General features: G+C 34.5%; 2 protein-coding genes across 3 annotated transcripts; both read right to left on the bottom strand.

Annotated features, from left to right (window-relative positions):
• Positions 1 to 1,850: 1,850 nt before the first annotated feature.
• LOC125648984 (uncharacterized) lies at positions 1,851 to 5,831 on the bottom strand. Its single transcript, XM_056147223.1, has 3 exons — positions 4,509 to 5,831; positions 4,269 to 4,396; positions 1,851 to 4,084 (listed from the first exon to the last, which is right to left on the bottom strand). The coding sequence occupies exons 1-3, from the start codon at positions 5,829 to 5,831 to the stop codon at positions 3,505 to 3,507; spliced, it is 2,031 nt and encodes a 676-aa protein (XP_056003198.1). The 3' UTR covers positions 1,851 to 3,504.
• An 851-nt stretch (positions 5,832 to 6,682) lies between these two features.
• LOC125661021 (uncharacterized) lies at positions 6,683 to 15,091 on the bottom strand. Of its 2 annotated transcripts, XM_056147225.1 has the most exons (5): positions 15,002 to 15,091; positions 12,659 to 12,931; positions 10,009 to 10,235; positions 9,257 to 9,413; positions 6,683 to 8,720 (listed from the first exon to the last, which is right to left on the bottom strand). In XM_056147225.1, exons 2-5 carry the CDS (start codon positions 12,924 to 12,926, stop codon positions 7,537 to 7,539), a joined length of 1,836 nt encoding a protein of 611 aa, XP_056003200.1. In that variant the 5' UTR covers positions 12,927 to 12,931; positions 15,002 to 15,091; the 3' UTR covers positions 6,683 to 7,536. The 2 variants fall into 2 exon arrangements, with proteins under 2 accessions (XP_056003200.1, XP_056003199.1); XM_056147224.1 differs by lacking the exon at positions 15,002 to 15,091 and having other exon boundaries at positions 12,659 to 13,008.
• Positions 15,092 to 20,944: the final 5,853 nt, after the last annotated feature.

Genomic DNA, 20,944 nt, shown 5'->3' with positions numbered 1-20,944 from the left:
ATGTAGTGCAGTTCTACCCAAAACATCTCTTTGAAATGGATTTGCACCGTAACTCATCAAGGCCTTTGCTGCTTTGAAATCATCACATACAGCCGCGATATGAAGTGGAGCAAATAGCAAATAATTTTGATTGAAATTTGCTAACAAAACCCTATTTTGCTTACTTGTGTGTATACCTCTGATAATGGAATGCATATTCTTTATTTTGTTGTTGTTGAATATTTCATGAATCTTACCTATGTTACTTTTGTAAATTGCAAAAGAGACTTCAACAAAATCGCGCCCAATACGACTCCTAGGGTTATCTCTTTCAATTGATTCCAAAAACAATTTCAACATCTCATTCACTACTCTGTTTTTTTTAAACAGAAACGGGATACATATATTTATGTAATTTTGTACCCTACTGGACTTGAAGAGCAATTCAACCATTTCAGAATTCTTATTGTGCAACGCCTTTTCCAAAAGAACATTGGGATCCAATGGCATATCACGTGATTTCTCAGGAACATAAGCACCATAGCTCAACAAAACGGACACGGCTTGTTCATTGTTCCTCTCTACTGCTACAACCAGTGGCACCCGGAATTTACTATCCACTACATTAACATCACTTCCTCTACTCAAAAGCAATTTTAACATTCCAATATCATTAAACCAGGACGCTACATGACAAGCAGTCCATCCCAGAACCTCATCTTTTTTATTTTTATCAGCGCCTCCTTCTATTAAAAGTTTGGCAATGTCACACCGTTTCGTTCCCGCAATTTTACACAATAATGGGGTGCCATATTTGTCACAGGAATTGACATTTGCTCCATTTTTGATTATTGAATTTATGATAGCTATACTTCCACCTAGTACTGCTATATGTAAGAGATCATTAATCAGATTTGTATATCTTTCGTGTAATCGTTTAACGACACCCTTTGGTCTTTCGAAAATGTGATGAAACAGCAAATGATTGCCTGTTGCAGCTACCCAGTAGATGAACTGACGTTTGCTGCTCTGCAGAACTTCTGTCAACGCCTCTCTGTTGATGTTTGTGATATCCCTAAACTTCTTCTCAACTTGTAGATATGACGGTAATAACATTTCTGTACAGTTTGTGGATTCCAAATGATTCAATGATATTTTATTTTTTTCAATGTGGGACACAAAATGATTCACAAAGCTTTTGTTTTGCAATGGTTCGCTCAGAAGAATATCATGAAAGGATTTGACCCACAAACCACCAACTATGGCCTAGTCTTAAAAATGATTGATTTTGATATGAAATATTACCAAGGATTTGTGCTATTTGTAATCGTTTTTCTTTTCTTTATATATTTCATAGTATTTAAATACCATGTCTTCAAAATTAGGGCATTTTTTGTCACTAGCTGTCTTCAATGTAACGTCAAAGTTGTGTAAGTGCTGATCTCTTTCATTATATCAGTATATATATGTAATATATACAGCACCTCACATATACAAAATTTACAAACAGCACATTATGTATAAAAGAATTGAATATTCTCTCTGATAACATTTTCTATTAATATTCCCACAGAGTTTGATACATATGTACACTTATTCAACACCGTGTATAGGTAGATCGATATTACCGACAGTGTATTGAAGTATGTCACAGTATTAGTATTTTGACTGTCATTTGCATAATACTTCATGGAACTTTTTATTATTTCATCCTAGCGTGAACTAATATTTAACATCTCATTCAACAATTATGCATTTTAAATATATGATGTAAATGCTAATGTTTCGCTTTAAAATTGCCCGAAAAGTAGGGCAACGAATTAAAAGGATAACGTGTTATGACGCTTCCTGTTAGCTCGAATTTTTTCGCATTTCTATAACAGATGCATGTGAACGCAGCTGATACGGCATCTGATCGCGTAGCATTCATTACATTGCAAATGAATAGTAGATTAGCAGTGAAGAGGTAATCGAGACTTTGGTGGAACAACCAGTATGCAGAAGCAACTAATGATCATGATGTAAGTGAATTTATTCAATAACAATTAGGCCTAGTGAAATACGAAAGTTTGCGCGATTTTCACTATCAGATCAATCATGCCCTATATATTTCGGATTTTTTTTTTAAAGTTTGGCATGTGTCATATATTGGGTAAAATTTGTAATCGTTACTCCTACATAGCATCCCCTACTTATTTGCAACAAGTTACTGCATGATTGAGGGGGGGGGGGTATAAAATATGAATCCTCTTTGAAATCACATTTGCAGTCGCTCTGATAAAGATTGGTAATCAATACATCGTTTGAAATACACACTTATTTTTATATTGTTTCCCACAATCCAGAAGATATGTCCACTGTGGTTTAATGTACATATGATATATGTACACTGTATATGTTGCATAGCATTGCTGCCATGGATGAACTATAAATGTGCCAAGTACACAGGAACCTTTAATGGTAAAGCTAGGACTGTTGTCTTGTGTATTATGATAAGTCTATCAAAAAGATTCCATATTCCAGATACTATGTTACAGTTGGGGCAAGTTCAACTGTCGGTCCTGGTGATGGTCATGCAGACTGTACTTAAGTAATGTAAACTAGTGTTGGGAATAGACATGCACATTGGGCATGAATAACTTGGGTATCCGACGATGATAAATGGGCAGCAGTTATAATTTCACCCGCCAATCATCATGAATATTTTATCCTTTCCTGTTACATGTACTTCACCTAATAATGATATCATATTTCAGCATCTATTGTAGATGTAGATGACTAAAGGCATTGGTCAAGTGATCTTGTTACAAACTTGCACAACTTGATATCTATATTTTAGGACATGTTAAAAAATAATCCATTATTTCATAGTTTGCAAACTAAGAAATAATGGATTATTTTTTAACATCCCCTAAAATATAGATATCAAGTTGTGCAATTCTCCATGGAGAATTAAATTCAATATATATATAATATATACTGTTATCAAGCATTGCAAAAATGTTTTCAATAATTATGACAATAGTCATCTCGTCTTTCATATGAAATCAGTTAATATTATTTGGCAAATACATCAAAGTAAAGGTTCCCAATCTTTCACTTAAATCAGACTGCATTCTTTGAAATATAAAATGTACCCCAATGTGAGCAACTGAAATTGCCAAATATCACATCTGATAAATGTAAAATGTATTGCAATGCTTGCTTAACAATTATGATAAACTGACAAAGTAGATCTGGATAAGAGTATGAAAATTGTTTTAATTACTCATGTTAATATAAAAATAATTGATTGTATCATCTTATGATCACAAAGTGAGATGAAGTAATCTTCCAAATAAATATAAGTTGAATATATAGGAAATAATGATGTTTGAAATAAAAACAACTTATAAGATGATACAAAATCTATCTCTCTCTCTGCAATCAATATCTTCTCTCTCTCTCTCTCTCTCTCTCTCTCTCTCTCTCTCTCTCTCTCTCTCTCTCTCAGCAATCAATATCTTCTTCTCTGGTACAACTGTTTTACTCTTCTATTTCACTGCCTTCACTGGAACTCTCAGACTCATCAACCAAAGTGGCATCTTCCAGAAACTCCCCCCAATCACGCACACCTATTCGCCCCGCTGGTTGGTGCCGTGCATACCCCACATACCATAGAATGGCTGCAATGTGTGCACACATGCCAACAACACGAGCACCAGCCTTACACTTACAATACCATGCAATTATTGCACCCTCTGCATACTTTATCCACAGAAGGTAGGACCTGGATGACACATGACGACTCTGCATTCTGATTCGTACTAGACCTGGCTCCTCCTTGTGGACATGAATGGCACAATCTCCTTCAATATGTTCCTGGGCATAGCTTGGGGATAATTTCAGCTGGTACGTGCCACATGTCAGAGACCTCAGTTGCTCTTCATCCAGGTTTGGAAAGTCAGTGATATCATCCATTTCCTCCCAACAAGCTGATCGTCTTTCCAATTTGTTTTCTTCAACATGCTGCCGAAGGGTGTTGATTTGCTTTGATAAGTAAATCATTTTTGTACCAAGGATCTGGTCATCTTCAGCATTACCATTAGAAATACTTTTCAAGTACCTATAATGATAAATCAAGCATAACCTGAATATAAACATTCTGGGTTTTTTAAGTATCAATATACTTAGTGTATCTAATTACTTAGGTAATGGTATTATGATTTCATTTTAATTTCATCTCTTTACAGGATTTCATTGTGAGATGCATGTTTATTTGCAAGTTATTGGAATTGATTATAATATACCTGTTACTGATGGCACAAACAATCCTAACAAAATCTCCAATGTACGGAACCTGGCTCGTTGGCAGGATTTTCCCAAGGTAACGCCATTGCTTTATCCTACCATTCGCTGACTCAACCACCCATCTTATCTGTGATTTTAAAATATGTTTACATAAATATATTATGAAGATATATTTTTCTGTAACTAAGTTCTTTGCATTGCAAAATAAACCTAAAATTCACATGAAAAATAAGACTTACCTTTGTCACTAATCGACTAATATTTGCACTTTCAGTTGACATCTGCCTGTCTCCATGAGCCATAAAGGATGGCATCTGTGCCTTGATACCTAGTTCCTCCAAGTAATCCAAGGAGTCTCTGAAACCACGGTCCACCACAAATACATCATCCTCGCAAACCCATCCCTGTATGTCATCGATATTTCTTTTCAAAATGTGGTTGAGTATGGAGGCATCATTGTTTTTTGCAATATAAGGGCCTAATACAGAAACAAAGTAGCCTGTCGATGACACAATGACCATAGGTTTCACAAGTGGCCTGCCTTTGTGGAGACTGTAGGATTGACGTTGAAATCTAAAATTACCACTTTTGTTGATGTAGATGTACGTCCCATCCAATATAAGTATGGCTTGCTGAGTTGTGTCATCACCAAAAAGTGTCTGGGCAAGGGGTCGCGTATGCTTATTGATTATCTCCTCTCGCGTTATGTGACCAAATCCAAGGTTTTCTGTGACAAAACCTCCAGTCATCAATATATTGCGGACAGCTCGCACACTTCTTTGTATACTGGATTTGGAAATATTAAACAATGTGGACAAAATCTTGTTTGACTCCCCTCCTCTCAATTTTAGCAAAAAGATTGCAAGGCTGGTTCTGGTAGTTCTAGCAGGAGTTATTTTGATTTTCCCTTCGATAAACAGCATCATGTCATTGAAAGAAGCTTTTGATATCCCCAGGAGATCTACATATTCAGTGTCTGTAAGATTTTCACTGTCAAAATCTAGCCTTGCTTTCTCACTTCGTATAATCTCAGTTCTTAAGAACTTGATCAGCTCAGTTATTGAAGTTTTATTGAACTTTGTTGTTCTCGCTGTTGGGTTCAAACTTTCAATGTCTCTCTGCAGGTGTTTTGGGCAGCAACGAGCTCCAGCAGGAATTATGACTTCTTTGGTGATAAAGATTCGATGACGAAATCCCACTGGAACCACAACTAGCTTTGGTCCTGGCCTTTTGCAGATGCAACATGCAGCATGTCCTCTTGATGTGCAAGGAAAAGGAAGAGTTACTGATGGTGGACTGAACTGAGGTGTTAAAGTTGTAGATGATGTTGATGGTGCGGATTCACCTTGACAATCTGTCGTGCTCGCCATGCTATGACCTTTGCGTTTTATGTGACGTGCACACATGCACCTACATCTGTTGCATAGGAAGTCATCGTCACCTGGTGTTCTCCCAGATAGTTTGGAGATAACGACTCTGTATTTTCTTGCAATGCTGTATCTGTCTTTCTGTCGTACCACGCGTGGACAATTACAACAGTTGTAAGATTTCTTACCAGGCATCTGAAATGTCAAATAAAATCTGTTTCATTTTACATATTTTTTCTCTATGTTACTTTACAGGAGGGGGGGTTGTTTCCACCCCCACCCCCCCACCCCCCCCCACCCCCCTTTTTCTTATAGCAAGTATGACCTATAAAAGTAAAAAAGTTAAAAACCCTCAAAATCCTAGAGCTTTGGAAGGCTTTGCCCACTGAACTCCCACCAGGGCTTTGCTTTAAACTAACTAAAGGCCTTAATGATTAATGTTAATTGAATTAATTGTTCAAACTACCCTTTTCCATCAATTAGATTTAAAAATATATCCACCTACTCAGGAAAGAGATGTTTCATATATTTAATTTGTTCTTGAAAATTATTGATTAATATTCTGTCCATATTTCCTTTCAGGTACTCAAATGCATGCATTAATTATTTGCATTTTTGTAATTTTCTTTGAAATTATAATTATAGTTACCAAAGAAAAAAAAAAACAAGAAGACAAAACTGCAGATTTTTTGTTTTACATGTTACAACACACTATATAATTATACAGTATCATATTGCACAATTATTTTGTTAAATACATTTTTTTCAGCAGGGGGATCTGTCCGTGTGATTCATACAGATTTATCGCCCTTTATGGTGATTACATAGTCTTTCAATAAAGAATATTTTACATAGTTGTCATGTAATTTTTTTTTTTTAATGTACAAGGTATTATTATAAACCTTTTTATACACCAAAAGTTGATTTTAGTCAATGTGTTATACATGCGGATATATAAAATTTGATTTTACATTTTACTAACTCATAACGATAAATTCATGTGAAGTATATTAACAAATTGCGTCATAGATTAGGATCCGCGGCGGAAGTTATAAAGAAATTAAAAAAAAATTGAGCATGACATATTTTGGAAGTTTGTAACTCAGAGTAGTGTAGTATTAAAGTGACAGTAATGTACAACAACATTCTCGGAATGTATTACGTTCGACATGCTGCATAATGTCGCTGAATTTGGTTAGGGAGATCGTATATATAGGCCTATATTTTAAGATAATAAATTCAATAGGAACGCAGTGCATTTAATGATGTAATCATTCTAAATTAGAAAAATTATATTTATTCTTAGCGATATGATAGGCTCTGTATATTACTTCTACTAACAAATGTAAGGCTAATACATAGATGTGGGAAAAATATTTATCAACTTAACCCAGATTATTAAATGAACTATAAACATCTCCTTCACCTGACAGTGTAAATGTAAGACATTTTGAATAGTCTCATTATTTAGTATAATCTATCAATGAACTTACCTTGAAAGTGGATTGCGGATTGCACCGTGTTAATCAGTTGCTGTGAAATGCATCGCTGTTTCTATAGACGCGACGACGCCGATGACCAGACGACAGTTTTAGCGCTTACCGCTAATTCTTAATTAATTTAATTTCGATATAGCGGGTTCCTGACGGCATTTTTTTTTCACTCAAAACTATTTTCAAATGTTTGAATTTTCATATTCTAATTTAATATTTTGCCGTCGATAACCCGATATTAAATAAATTTGAGCTCAAGGTTGACTAAATCGGCGATTTTCCCGGAAATATATAGTCTTTTGTTGATTTTAGCACTTAGTGTACTATTACCAGCATCCGGTCATGTTTAAGCCCCCCATCGTTGAACGGTATCTGTCCTATACAGAAGAAATAAACACTCAGATTTATTACAAATCAGTGTTTATTTTTTCCACATTCGCTAGGCCATAAACAGCCAATGCCGGGTCGAATCCTTTCCCATTCAAAATCTCCTTCAAAAATCTTTGTGACAGTGCGTCATAGGATGAAGGCGTTATAACTAAAACATTTTCATCGTCCATTCCATGTCGTGTAATTCGAATCCGTTCTCTTAAAAATGCTCTTTTACAGCACTGGAGCATTATCTTTGGAGAATGAGAGCCAAAATGGTAAGCAACATTTTCTTCAATATTATCATGAATGAATATGAAAGGATTATCTGATCCTACAAAAACACCAGACACAGAAAGTAACTTATCATATAGGCATGTCCTTGCAATAGATTCTCCTACACCACATGCTTGTAATACCAAATTGTAATCATCCCTTCTATTGATTTCACAAGTTATATCAAAAATGTTTTTCAGCTCTTCACAATCAAAAATAATAATTAGCACCAAAGCACAATACACCTTCTTATTTTCTTTCTGTAAGTGGTCAAATTCTTTACGGATTACTGATGGGAAAGTAAAAAAGTTTGCCTTTTTGTTTAAGAAATCGGAATTTGAGGAAAACAATTTACACATTAATGGAAATGCATAGTTAGAGATACATATTCTGTTGATTGAAACATCATCAAATTGTATCTCTATCTTTCGATGTAACAAATGATTTTCAAGTATTCCCTTCTTTTCGATTTCAGACAGGGCTAAATCATATGAGTCAAGGTCAACAACAGTTGTATCAAAGATTGTTTCATCTATAAACTGACTGATATCGTTCTGCAACTGTCGTCGCAAAGTACACAGCAGCTTGGCGTTTCTGTCCCTAAATATGACCTTGAGACGGTAATCTAGTCTTCTCCACGACTCAAACATCACAGTGTCGACTTTATATTTACCAAATATATCATCAATAACAAATATTTGTTTTCGGTCACTGAATCTGTGAACTGGGATATCAGTGGCTGAGCTTACCGGGGTTATTTCATATCCTTCTTCTTTAAGTAGGAAGGCTACATACTTCATTGTTGCCGATTTTCCAGAACCAGAGTTTCCAATTATCGTTACTGTGTTGTTAGTCCGAATTTTGTCTAACACCTCCGATGTACCCCTAGTTCTGTAGAACACCTCCAATTCGAACTTCCATTCTTGTAACACGTTTGTTGAATTTTCTAATAAAAGAAATACAACAACATTTCATATTTGAATCACACCACATGATAGTGAGAGTTACATATATGTAGCAACATATTTCAGTTGAAGCCAGGAAACGAGTGAAAATTCAATTATGAAACAAATCACCAGAAATTGAATTTGTCAAGAATTTATTTCATTCAAATAAGGCAAAATATTAATTTTGTAAGCAAAAATTAAAAGTTTTACAATGATTAACTATAACTTAATGATGTACGTTTTCACGGTAGTAGATCAAGTTTGTTTATCATAGTTCACTATTGCTGATCATTTAGCGTTTCGTAGTTGTACTTTATGTAATCAACATTGTTGCGAGATAACAAATATATCCATATTATATGTATCAATATACGCTATTAAAGTAAACATTAAATCACTGTATATCTAGATAAATTTGATAAACAATATACATAACAAATGCAATAGCATGAAGGCGGACTTCCGTCCGAGATATAAAAAAAAACAACAACTAGTGAACAGATAATCTTTACACTTTTAAAATTGTGATGTTTACCTTTCAGATTACGATGGAATTGCAACTCTTTCTGCATTTCATGTAAACCCTGTTGTATTTTACATAGAAGCTGTTCTCTGTTGGATCCCCCAAAGTCAAATGTTTCTATCTCATGTACCTTCTTATCAGTTCCGCCTTCACTAATCTCGCTCAATGACTTTAATAGACGAAATAATCAAGATTTTTTATATCGTTAGTTCTTGTACTTCTGCCTATATCACATTAACTATTATTCCAATGTATATCTACTTAGTAGTTCACTTTGTACTAAGAATACATGACTATAATATTAACATACAAGGCATATGATATACCATAAAACAAATGATAATGTTTCTGATATGACAATATTTCCAAAACAGGGTTTGTATGATACACATAATATTCATTTTGACGTATATTCATAAACTTCCATTATCAAGAGTACTATATAGATATCCCATTACAAGGAGAGGAGACCAAGTATTGTAAATTTCCATCATCAGAAAATCAGAAATGTCATTAATGACAATTTCGTTGCCTAAATTTTAACTTTAACACTCTTGTTGTTTTGACCCCAACATTTTTTTTTTTAGATATAGCATATTTTACAATAGGTCTGATTGCATACCGTTTTTAAGGAGTTCCATATCTTTTTAAAAAAATGTTCTGTCATTCATGAATGACGATTTCATAGCTTAAATTTTAACAAGTTGTTTCGATATGCACTTTGCTCTAAGCATAGCATTATTTCAATATATGTAATTGCATACCTTTTTTAAAGAGGTCCATATCTTTTTAAATGAATTATCTCCCATTCGATTCTTTGATGGATGAGCTAACTTGTTTCTGTACTCTTTGATTCTGGTCATATTCGTACCCAGGGAATTGTCACTGTCAAGTGGAACTCGGTCCCATCCGGTGGCAGGTTCGGACACAAGGTTTAGATTTCGAAGAAGGCAAATCATCAAGGTTACATCAAAGTCTTCCGAAGAAGTAGCTGAAACAATTATAAAACATGCGATCATTCTATAAAGATAACTAGTATCATAATTTCTTGTAACTGCAGAATTATAGCTCTCTGTAAAAATATTGTGACGGAACAGAGAGCTACAGATCCATCCCTTATAAAAACTCTCGATTTACGGGGCTCAAAAAGTTGCGCACGGTTGGGGCCTGATATCATAATATTCTTGTGTTGTTGTCTCATAAATTTAATATCAAAATATTCCAAACATGTTTTCCTACTATATTTGTGTCCAAACATACCTTCAAATATTCATTAAAGCTCCAAACAACCCGAAAATTCACAGCTTCAAATGATTTCGTTTGTTGACGTAGCATGTTAGGTAGCTGGTCAATTTGAACCCTGTTGCTACTGATATATATTCATGAAATTCGTCATAAGTTATGAATTCGCTCTTCATTTATCATCAACACAAATAATTAATAGAAATGGAAAACTATAGTTTTTCTAAAGGTACAATGCACTCTTGATTAATGAAAATGCTACAAAAGTGCAATATGATCCTTAACACTCGTGTGACAGGAATGGCGACCGAACCAGACTAATGAAAGCCGCAGTGCCGTGAGTTTAGCTATTTGAATAATTATTTTTAAAGGAACTGGGATGATATATCATTTAAAATATTTAGGTAAAATATTTGTGGGGATATTAGTTCACATCTAGACGTTATTTTGCAAGTGTGGAAATGAACCAGGATTCGAATTTACTGATTACCTAACATGGCTACGTCAACGAACGAGATCATCAGACGCTGTGAGATTTCGGGTGGTTTGGGGCTTTAAGGTCGCTTCATCCTCATGTGACTTATCAATATTAATGGTTAAAAGTGGAAAAACTTTATAAATTTCCACTCAATATAGTTTAATTTAATTAATAACCAAAGAAATTGTGTATGTTGCCACCTTTTTAAAGATGTCAGATACACAAAAACAGAAGTACACATCAACATCAGAAAATCACACATTTTCGTTAAGCAGAATAATAAAAATAGATAAGAACTTGTTGAAATGACAGAATTTAAATATCAACAGTTTAAAAAACTGCTAATTTATAAATATGTATAGATTAATTGTGGATATTAGGGAAACCAATGTATAATAGACATCCAGTAGAGGAAATTCCAGCATAGGAGTTATTGCCCTTGACAATTTTTTTTAACCATAAATAATTGATTATCTATGGAAAATATAAACTTTTTCAGTATTAATAGTTTACCAGATTTTTTTTATTATATCCAGTGAATAAAATTCCTAAGAAAGATATATTTCTATCATGCGCAAAGTTTAAATCATTAAGATTTTCGCAAAACCCTATGACATCACATGAGGATCGATCAACCTTAAGGAATATTTGAAGGTATGTTTGGACACGAGTATACAAATGTAATAGGAAAATATGTTTGGAATTTTTTGATATCAAATTTATGAGACAACAACACAAGAATACAACGATATAAGGCCTCAACAGTGCGCAACTTTTTGTGCGTCGTAAATCGAAGGTTTTTATAAGGGGTGGATCTGAAGTTCTCTGTTCCGTCACAATATTTGTACAGATATCTAAAGTTCTGTAGACAGATTTCTTGGAGAGAGGGTTCTATGCAGTATTATGAAGACGTAAAATGAAACCCAAAGAAGTGCAAATCATGCATAATGCTGGTTGTGCTTCGGATTTGAAAAGAAGAAAATAAAACGCTGAAGTATTGTAAGTCAAAGTGTTTTACTTCTGCAGGTACGAATACTATACCTGTGTGGTAAATATGTTCTCCGATATTTTTACTTACATCAAATTGGTAGTTTTGCACCTAACAACCGACAAATCATTGTAAGTTGTTAGAACTTATTCCCAACCCTTTTGATTTCATCAATAAAATATGTTCAAAACAAAAAACAAATCATTAAGAAACCAAACGTGTTGTCTGACAGGCTGTTATCATGCAGAAATTGAAAATATCAGTGTTGTGGTGATTTTAACACATATTTCTTAATAGAAATTTCAAATACTGATGTGAAAATATACTTCTTACGAAATTTACATTCTCACACAAAAGGAATACCCTGTAAGTTTTTTAAAGACAAAAACTTCCGTTGGAAAATTGAATTTCTTATTGGAAGGTACATGTACGTAATCCTATGATAACTGTATATCACCTGTCAAATGAACGTCGCCTTCAATAACTCTCATTCTAAAGTTTGTATATGAAGATTTATCTCATGATATTGTTGGTGCTTTTGAAATGTCATCAGTTGACAGATATGCATTGACAATATTTACGTTAGGCACAATTCATTCCGCAACGTGTTTGATGTAAATAAAATACATTTCCATTGCTTTCTACTGATATTGTTTGCCTCTGATAGTTAACCATATTCATTATCCTGTCAAGTGTAATTACAAACCTTTCATTCCAGATGACACAGACATTGTTGGTAGTTTCACGCCTGGAACACGAAGGAGTAAACGTTGTTGATAAATATTGATGACTTTTTTACTAAAAAGCTTTTGAAGTATCTTGGCATTATTGTTTAGCATGTTGGCTAAGTCTTTTGGTGGCACAATGATATCGAATCGCTTCCTCACTGCTGGAGGAGCAACGTGCTTAATTAAAACATCTAGAATCCAAAAATTTCTCTCTTCTTTGGAAAACATAGATCTTTCTCCCATCATTTAGTCTGTAAAACATTTAAACAAACGAATATTGTTTTGATACAAAGACGAATCACTTGTTCTACAATGTCGAAATGGTGTATACGTGATAACCTTGAGACCGTCAAGTGTTTATTTGACTTAATGAAAAAGATAACAAATATTGATCTACCTCATAACTCATATAAGGACTAGAAAATTAAGAGCTAGGTAAACACGGACCCCTGGGCATACCTGAGAAAACATAAGGTGCCTAGGAGGTGTAAACATCACCTGTGGACCGGTAACGCTCGCCGCGATTCCTATATCTTGATCAAGTTAAACAGATTAACCTGTAGGTAAAATTAGTGTGGAAATTGGTATGAAAAACTTCATGCAGTATTTGGCGGATTTTTATTTGTATCGGTAAATTAGATTCTGCTTCATACTTAGATATTTTATTGAAAGTAGACATTAACGGCAAACTGACAATTCAACTGTATGACAAACGGGATGATTTCAGCTTCTTCATCGTCAACTTCCCATATTTATGTAACAATATTCCATTATCACCTGCATATGGTGTGTATATATCTCAACTGATTCGATATGCAAGAGCTTGTTCTGCGTATAGTAAGTTTTTAAATCGAGGTAAGCTACTGACAAACAAGTTGATGGTACAGGGGTTTCAACAGTCTCGATTGAAGTCAGCATTTCGCAAATTCGATGGTCGTTATAACGATCTAGTTCATCAGCACAACATCGCATTGGGTAAAATGCTGTCTGTCGTGTTTCATACCGATTGTTAAGCCGTTCTTGGCACACTGATGTTGACTGCGGATAACTCCGTTTACCTGATCAGGATATAGGGCTCATGGCGGGTGTGACCGGTCAACAGGGGATGCTTACTCCTCCTTGACACCTGATCCCAGCTCTAGTGTGTCCAGGGGTCCGTGTTTGCCCAACTATCTATTTTGTATTGCTTATAGAAGGTATGAGATTGATCACTGTTCGTTATCTTTATCTTGCATGTGCGAAATGCCAACTTTAAGCGATACTATCTTACATGTAAGTATCTGCTTGATAGAGCACTCAAATGATGATAAAAACAGTTTGTTTAGAAAAAATAAGAACACCCTAACTATATCAACATATCTAACAAAATATTTTGTTGTTCTAAACTTAAAGATATATTGTAGCACCAAAAGAAAAAAAAACCAAAACAGTAAAACTTTTTCAGTATATTGAATTTACGACAAATTACAATTTTACCTGGTTATCTGCCTAAAACATTTACTGTTCAAAGTTAGGATTTAGTATGATATATACACCTTTCAAACAGCTCTTGTGACTAGGGAATTCATTTAACTGATACAAAAAAAAATGTAATATGGAGATTAGATAAATAAAAATACGTTTTTTTTCTGATATGGCATTGATAGCTTCTTGACGTCACGCCGGGGACTTCGAACATTAGGGCTGCGTTCAAGATCGTAGCAGCTAGCCTAAGGGCTTGGTCTATTTGCTGATGTGTACCATTTTACACTCTATCGTTTTTTGGTTTTTTGTTGTTGTTATTTTGAGGCAAACAGACAACAATACGATGTTTAGTGACTTTTCGTCCCGAGATAATAAAAAGACGACAAAATGATAATCATAGCTACTTTTAGCCTAAAAATAACGCAAAGACATCATATTGTAAAATGGCATTGATAAGCTACCATACTTATCCCCATAGATCTTGAACGAATCTCAGGCTACCGCGAATGTAAAATACTTAGTGCTTAGCATCAACTTCCCCTAGATAATCATCAGGTGTTGACTGATATCACACGACACAATACATGCATGTACGTCCGGTACATGTATCACAATGTTGATCTGATGTTATGCGAAAAAGTAAAATCGAGAAGAAACTTCTGATGCTTCATGTAAGATTAGAAATGTGACTTACTCGTATACATTAATACAACTCATCAAAATTATCATTGTCGATATACAGTGAATTTTCCTGTCGTCAAATTAAATGAACTGTTCAACAAGCCTATCTATATATGGTATTATAATTATCTTATATTATTAACCAAACAAATGATATATAATACAAGAAATCTTACTTTTTATACCGTTCCCAGATGCGAATCAATACTCACTAATAGCATTTCATGTCTACACGTCATCAACCTGTGAATGTTTAAACCCTCTCTGTGGATCTTTCTGGACTTCGCCTTTTGATAAACATTACGATGAAATCACATGGTATCCACCCTCATAATGATATTCTCAACAATATATAATTATATATATATTGCTGACAATATCATCATGAGGGTCGATACCATGTGATTTGATCGTAATCTTGATCAAAAGGCGAAGTCAATATATATATATATATATATATATATATATATATATATATAAATGAAAAATTATTTATTTACAATATATGGTTTTTTAGTTTCTATTTAAAATGAGCAGTTACACATATACAAAGAAAGCAAAAGTGAGCAGGTTCACATATCCCACGCTTCAACATTGGTTTACATAATGAATGGTAATGTTATGCATTACTGCAAGAACAAGACAGAAGAACTCAAAATTCTAAGTTCAAAAGGGGCATAACTCCCAGAAAAATCATTTCATAAGAAAATCCTGGGAATATGCACATCTACACAGTGTGTCCATTTTAACTACACAGTTTCACGAAATTATGTTGAGTAGTCTCAGAGGCGTTGCTCTGACCCCCGTTTCCCGTTTAACAGTCTAATGAATTGAAACCGAGCATGTTAAAAGTCTTCATAAAATTTGAACTATAAAAGTAGGCTAATCACTTTTATGACTTTACCTAACATTTGAAAAAGTAACATAGCTTTGTTATCAAAATACAATGAAGGTAGCTCTACCCTCATGTTACTTATCAATATCAATGCTTTAAAGTAGAACTTTGTATTAATTTCCACGTAACATACTTTTATGTAATCAAAAAAGTGAATAATATCGAAAAGTGACCAATCTCACAACCCCTATAAAGAATATAAAGTGGTCAATCTTATAACTCTTATAAGTTATGAGTAGGGAAAACACGGACTCATCGACATACCAGAGGTGGTACCAGGTGCCTAGGAGGAGTAAGCGTCCCCTGTCATCCGGTCACACCCGCTACATATTGATCAGGTAAACGTAGTAATCCATAGTCATAGTCGTAGTACCAAGAAATTGGTATGAAACACGTCAGACAGCATTTTATCCGTGGGTAAGTTGTATTGACGAACTAGATCGTTATAATGACCATATAATTTGTGAAATGCCGTCTTTAAACGAGACTGTTGAAATTTCTGTAACATCAACTTGATTTTTAGTAGCCTACCTCAATTTAAAAACTGAATAATGGGTCATTGGTTTTATCCATCAAGACCGTCAAAAATTAAGAACAGAACATACATCAACTCCGGTGGTCTAGAGGTACAGCGTTCGGCCTGCATGCGGAAGGTCGGGGTTCGAATCCCGACCGCGACAGATCTAAGTCGTTGAAACATGTAGTGTTCCATCGCCAAGCGCTTGGCATTAGGTGTGAATGTCACAGGTCCTCGGAGATTGCCTTAAAAACGGATGTCCCGTATCACAATGGGTGTGGCACGCTAAAGTACCCGTACTGCTCAATGGCCGTAAACGCCGAGCATAGGCCACAATTTTAAGCCATTCACCGTTATTGATGACGTCTCCGAATGAGTGAAAAATTATCGAGAGATGTATAGGATACAATTATTCAATATATGCACAATTGAATGAATGATCTCTGTAATTGACTTTTTGTTCTCTTTCAAATGAATTAAGTATATCATAGGAACATAATATCAATTATACCGAGCTCCAAATTATTAATACCATTTTGCGAGTCATAAAATGCGAGCGAGCTCAGATTTGATGGAAGACAGTTTGTTCCTTGTATAGAAGAGAGACATATCAAAATTGAGTCCGTCCAATTTTTATGATCAAACGAAATTCTAACTTCGCTTTTAACATATCTATTGATACGCAGTTCTTCAGCAACGTTCAATTAGATGCTCATAAGAATCGGTATACTCTACACGAGGACTGTCACACAGTCGGAAAGATTTCAGCATTCATTCTGTTTAATCTGTTTACCTTATATGTTTACCTGATCAAGACATAGTGTTCATGGCGGGTGTGACCGGTCTACAGGGGATGCTTACTCCTCCTAGGTACCTAATTCCTCCTGTGGTGTGTCCAGGAGTCAGTGTTTGCCCGACTCTATTTTATATTCCTTATAAGAGTTATTTTCACCTTTTAGCATGACTGTAGTTATTTCGTCGATGGTGACATATCCACCTGCGATGGAATTTTCCAGATATCCTGAGTAAAATAGTTTTTGTGAACATTCATTTACTCCATTTATATACAATAAAATCATGAGCTGGTCGATGTTGCTTTGTCCTTTATTATTCAGGTATGGATTGAAATAAAACAGTTATAGTAGTTTTTGCTGCAAATGATATTCACCTATCACTACAGCGTGGTCAGATCTTCTCTATACAAATTCGACATGTGTCATTTCCACTTCTCCAAGTGGTGATGCCAATGACAGCAATAGGCGTGTCAACATGACATACAGAACTATTGTTTACGCAATTCTTCAAAACATATTGTACAATCCTTATATACATGTATGATAGTCTGTCGTACATATTAGATACATTGCTTAAGAAATATATGAGCATATAAAGATCAACCAAAGTTATGAACGTGTACATGTACATGCAAATTACACACCGGTTGATTCTCATATATACAAAAACCCAGATTCGAAATTCAAAATACCAAATTAACCAATCAAAATGTAGGTCACAATAGATTTAAGGTTAGAGGGTACATGCATAAATATGTAAACTTAAAATATGACAGAAAGCGTATTCTTATGATATGTTTACCAAACAACGAAACATTTCTTCTAAAACTATATATGTTTTGATGTATGCTTAACATGCAGACAGGCCCGTAGAAAGCGGGAAGGGAGGCGGACAGAAAACTTGTTTTCCAGCTCCCACATATTAATTCTGCACTGTACGTGATAACCAGGTCAAAAAAATGATGAAAACACATCATGATATACCTTAAAGTGAAATCGTATATGAAGCCTATTAACAGATGACAGCCCTCCAGTTCTAGTTTTATTTTTTTTTCCAGTTAGGCCTATATATATATAAACAATGGAGGGAATTCGAACCATGAATATATATTTTCTCGGATCTATGTTGTATCTTTTTACATTGTTTAGGTCATTGTTCACTCAAATATGTACATTTATCTTCATGTAAAATAAATTATAAGAATATGATCATTCAAGCAGAAAAAAAATGGTATGCGGGTAAACCTATAGATTAATCTAAAATCAGAATACATTGCTACGGGGTGTCATCAGTTAATTTCATTCATATAACCTTCGATTTCAATTAAACTGTACTATTTTAGGTGCATTCGACCTTGTTCCACCCCCCTTCCCCGTTTTCTTTGAAACCAACTTTCTACAGGCCTGTTTGCATATAATGACACGATTTACAATGTCAAAATATTGCCCATAATATGAATCAGTGGGATAAGATAATTTTTAAACCGTGGATAGATTATTTTTCTAGTTAAGCTCCCTGGACCCTAAAAAAAGTAAAAAGAACATAGATCGGAGAGAAATATTTATTGATGGTTCGAATTTCCTCTGTTGTTTATATACACGTACAGAATGTATAATAGATAAGTACTTGACCCAAACACCCACAGCTACAGGCCTGTCTGCATGTTAAGCATATATCATAAAATTTATAGTTTTAAAAAAATGTTTCGTTGTTTGGTGAACATATTAGAAGAATAAGCTTTCTGTCATATTTTAAGTTTATATGCACGCACTCTCTACCCTTTAATCTATTGTGACCTACATTTTGATCGGTTAATTTGGATTTTGAATTTCGAAATTCGGATCTCGTATTCTGAATTTCAAATCTCTTATTTTGAATTTCGAATATCGAATGAGCATTCTGGGCTTTCGTACATGTATATACTCCCAAGCGTCCACATTCATTTGGAAAATATTAAGAATATAGAATAAGAAGGAAAAAACCCACCGGAAAATAAAGATTTTTCTCATTGACTTGAATAAAGTCATGGCAGCTTTACTCTGTAATCTCAGACATATCAAGATAAAAAATTAATCAAAAATGCATAAATAATATATTCTTCAAATCTGTAAAATCGATTACAGTTTTTGATGTCATAAAATGCGCGTACATTATATGAAATTTCATATCCTCCAGAAGGTGCTAAACTTCCTCCAGAAGATGCTCAACATGCCTAAAATTCACAAGTTTCTAGTAGTTTTGTTCCCGGACTCTCAAAAGGGCGTCGACATGGACCTATTGGGAATTTTAAGGCGACCTCCTAACCCCTGCCTCTTTAGGGAAACCACATTACAAAACCCCTACCTACGGATCTGTCTATAATCAGTAACTGTGAAAAAGTGTGATGTTTTACGTCAAATGAGGATTGCTTACTCCTCCGGGGTATCCGATTCCACCTTTGGTGTTTCCAGAGGTCCGTTTTTGCCCAAGTCTCAATTTTGTATTCTTTATAAAACTGATGAAAATAATCACTTCGACTTCAATTGTTTATATAAGCAGATCTTCCAATCACCGAAAAGCAACATTGTCATGCACGCATACTCGTACATTGTGAATTTACATTCATGCATTATAACTTCCAATACTTATGTAGCAATATTCCATTATCACCTGCATATGGTGTTTATACATGTATCGCTCAACTAATTCGACACGTAACAGCTTGTTCTGCGTATGGTCGGTTTAAGCTACTGACAAACAAGTTGATGGTGCAGGGGTTTAAGTAGTCTTGTTTAAAGTCAGCATTTTGCAAATTATATGGTCGTTATAACAATTCAGTTTCCCAATACAGCCTGTCATTCGGGCAAATGCTATTTGACTTGTTTCATATCAATTGTTAGACCGTTCTTGGAACAGTAATTTTGACTAATGTAACTCCGTTTACCTAATGAAGATATAGGGCTCACGGCCGATGTAGCCGGTCGACATGGGATGCCTACTCCTGCTAGGCACCTGATCCCATCTCTAGTATATCCAGGGGTCCATGTGTGCACCGCACTATATATTGCATTGTTTATGGTAGTTATGAGATTGATCACTGTTCATTATATTCATCTTTTATTCAATTAACCCCCACAGGACAAGTACGAGATCAATGTTACTACCCAGGGGAGGAAAGTGCCCAACGGAAATTTTGTTTTGTCCGAACAAGGAATACCTAAAATCGCTATATCAATGATTATGTGGAACCATCTTAACATTACCACAACAGGCTATCAACAGATAAATGATGGAAATCGAGTCGTAAAATATATAGACATATTCAAATGTTATTAATTTAATGTATATCCAAAATTTAAATAATGTTTACCATTTTTCAAACTCTATTCATTAACACAAAACATGCGTCCAGATTTTGTAAGAATTTGAACTCTATCGTTCACTTTATCTCTGTATGATCATTGTAGCAACATGCATATATTTGTGATACATTTGATTTGAACCTGTAGTAAATTCTACAAGTCTTACCTTTCATACTATATGGGATGAAATTGATTACCATATTAATATTTGACAAATTATGCAAGGGTGAAATTAATGATTTGAGGTACATTTTTTCTAATTTGTTTTAACCTTAGATCTAGATGGAACCCTTTCATCAATACCGGTATGTGTACTTATTGAAAATAATTACCTTTCATTATATTTACGGTAAATCCATTATCACATTTCTAAACAAAACTGAAATTAAGTTTAGGTTAAAAATCAATCGTATACAATCCCCTTCTGAATTAGATGATGTTATCTGTATTCAGCTCTATTCAAAAGAGAAACAAATAGATATTTTTAAACGTTTACTTCAGACGAGTGACATGCAATCAGTCACTGTATTAACTGTATTTGTATTAACACTCTTAAGTAAACAAGGGCGGA

Source organism: Ostrea edulis, chromosome 8, assembly GCF_947568905.1.
Source record: "Ostrea edulis chromosome 8, xbOstEdul1.1, whole genome shotgun sequence".
Classification (NCBI taxonomy): domain Eukaryota; kingdom Metazoa; phylum Mollusca; class Bivalvia; order Ostreida; family Ostreidae; genus Ostrea; species Ostrea edulis.
Note: the sequence above shows the minus strand (reverse complement) of the source record. Positions and strands in the feature narration are given on the sequence as shown.

Bases quoted from the DNA above. Each gene is read 5' to 3' on its own strand.
- LOC125648984 (XM_056147223.1), bottom strand. From the start codon at position 5,831: ATGCCTGGTAAGAAATCTTACAACTGTTGTAATTGTCCACGCGTGGTA. The intron at 4,397-4,508 runs GTAAGTCTTATT...TTAAAATCACAG, and splicing joins TTAGTCGATTAGTGACAAAG to ATAAGATGGGTGGTTGAGTC. The intron at 4,085-4,268 runs GTATATTATAAT...TTATCATTATAG, and splicing joins GTTTGTGCCATCAGTAACAG to GTACTTGAAAAGTATTTCTA.
- LOC125661021 (XM_056147225.1), bottom strand. From the start codon at position 12,926: ATGATGGGAGAAAGATCTATGTTTTCCAAAGAAGAGAGAAATTTTTGG. The intron at 10,236-12,658 runs GTTTGTAATTAC...TAATTGTTTCAG, and splicing joins TGTGTCATCTGGAATGAAAG to CTACTTCTTCGGAAGACTTT. The intron at 9,414-10,008 runs GTATGCAATTAC...CGTCTATTAAAG, and splicing joins TATGGACCTCTTTAAAAAAG to TCATTGAGCGAGATTAGTGA.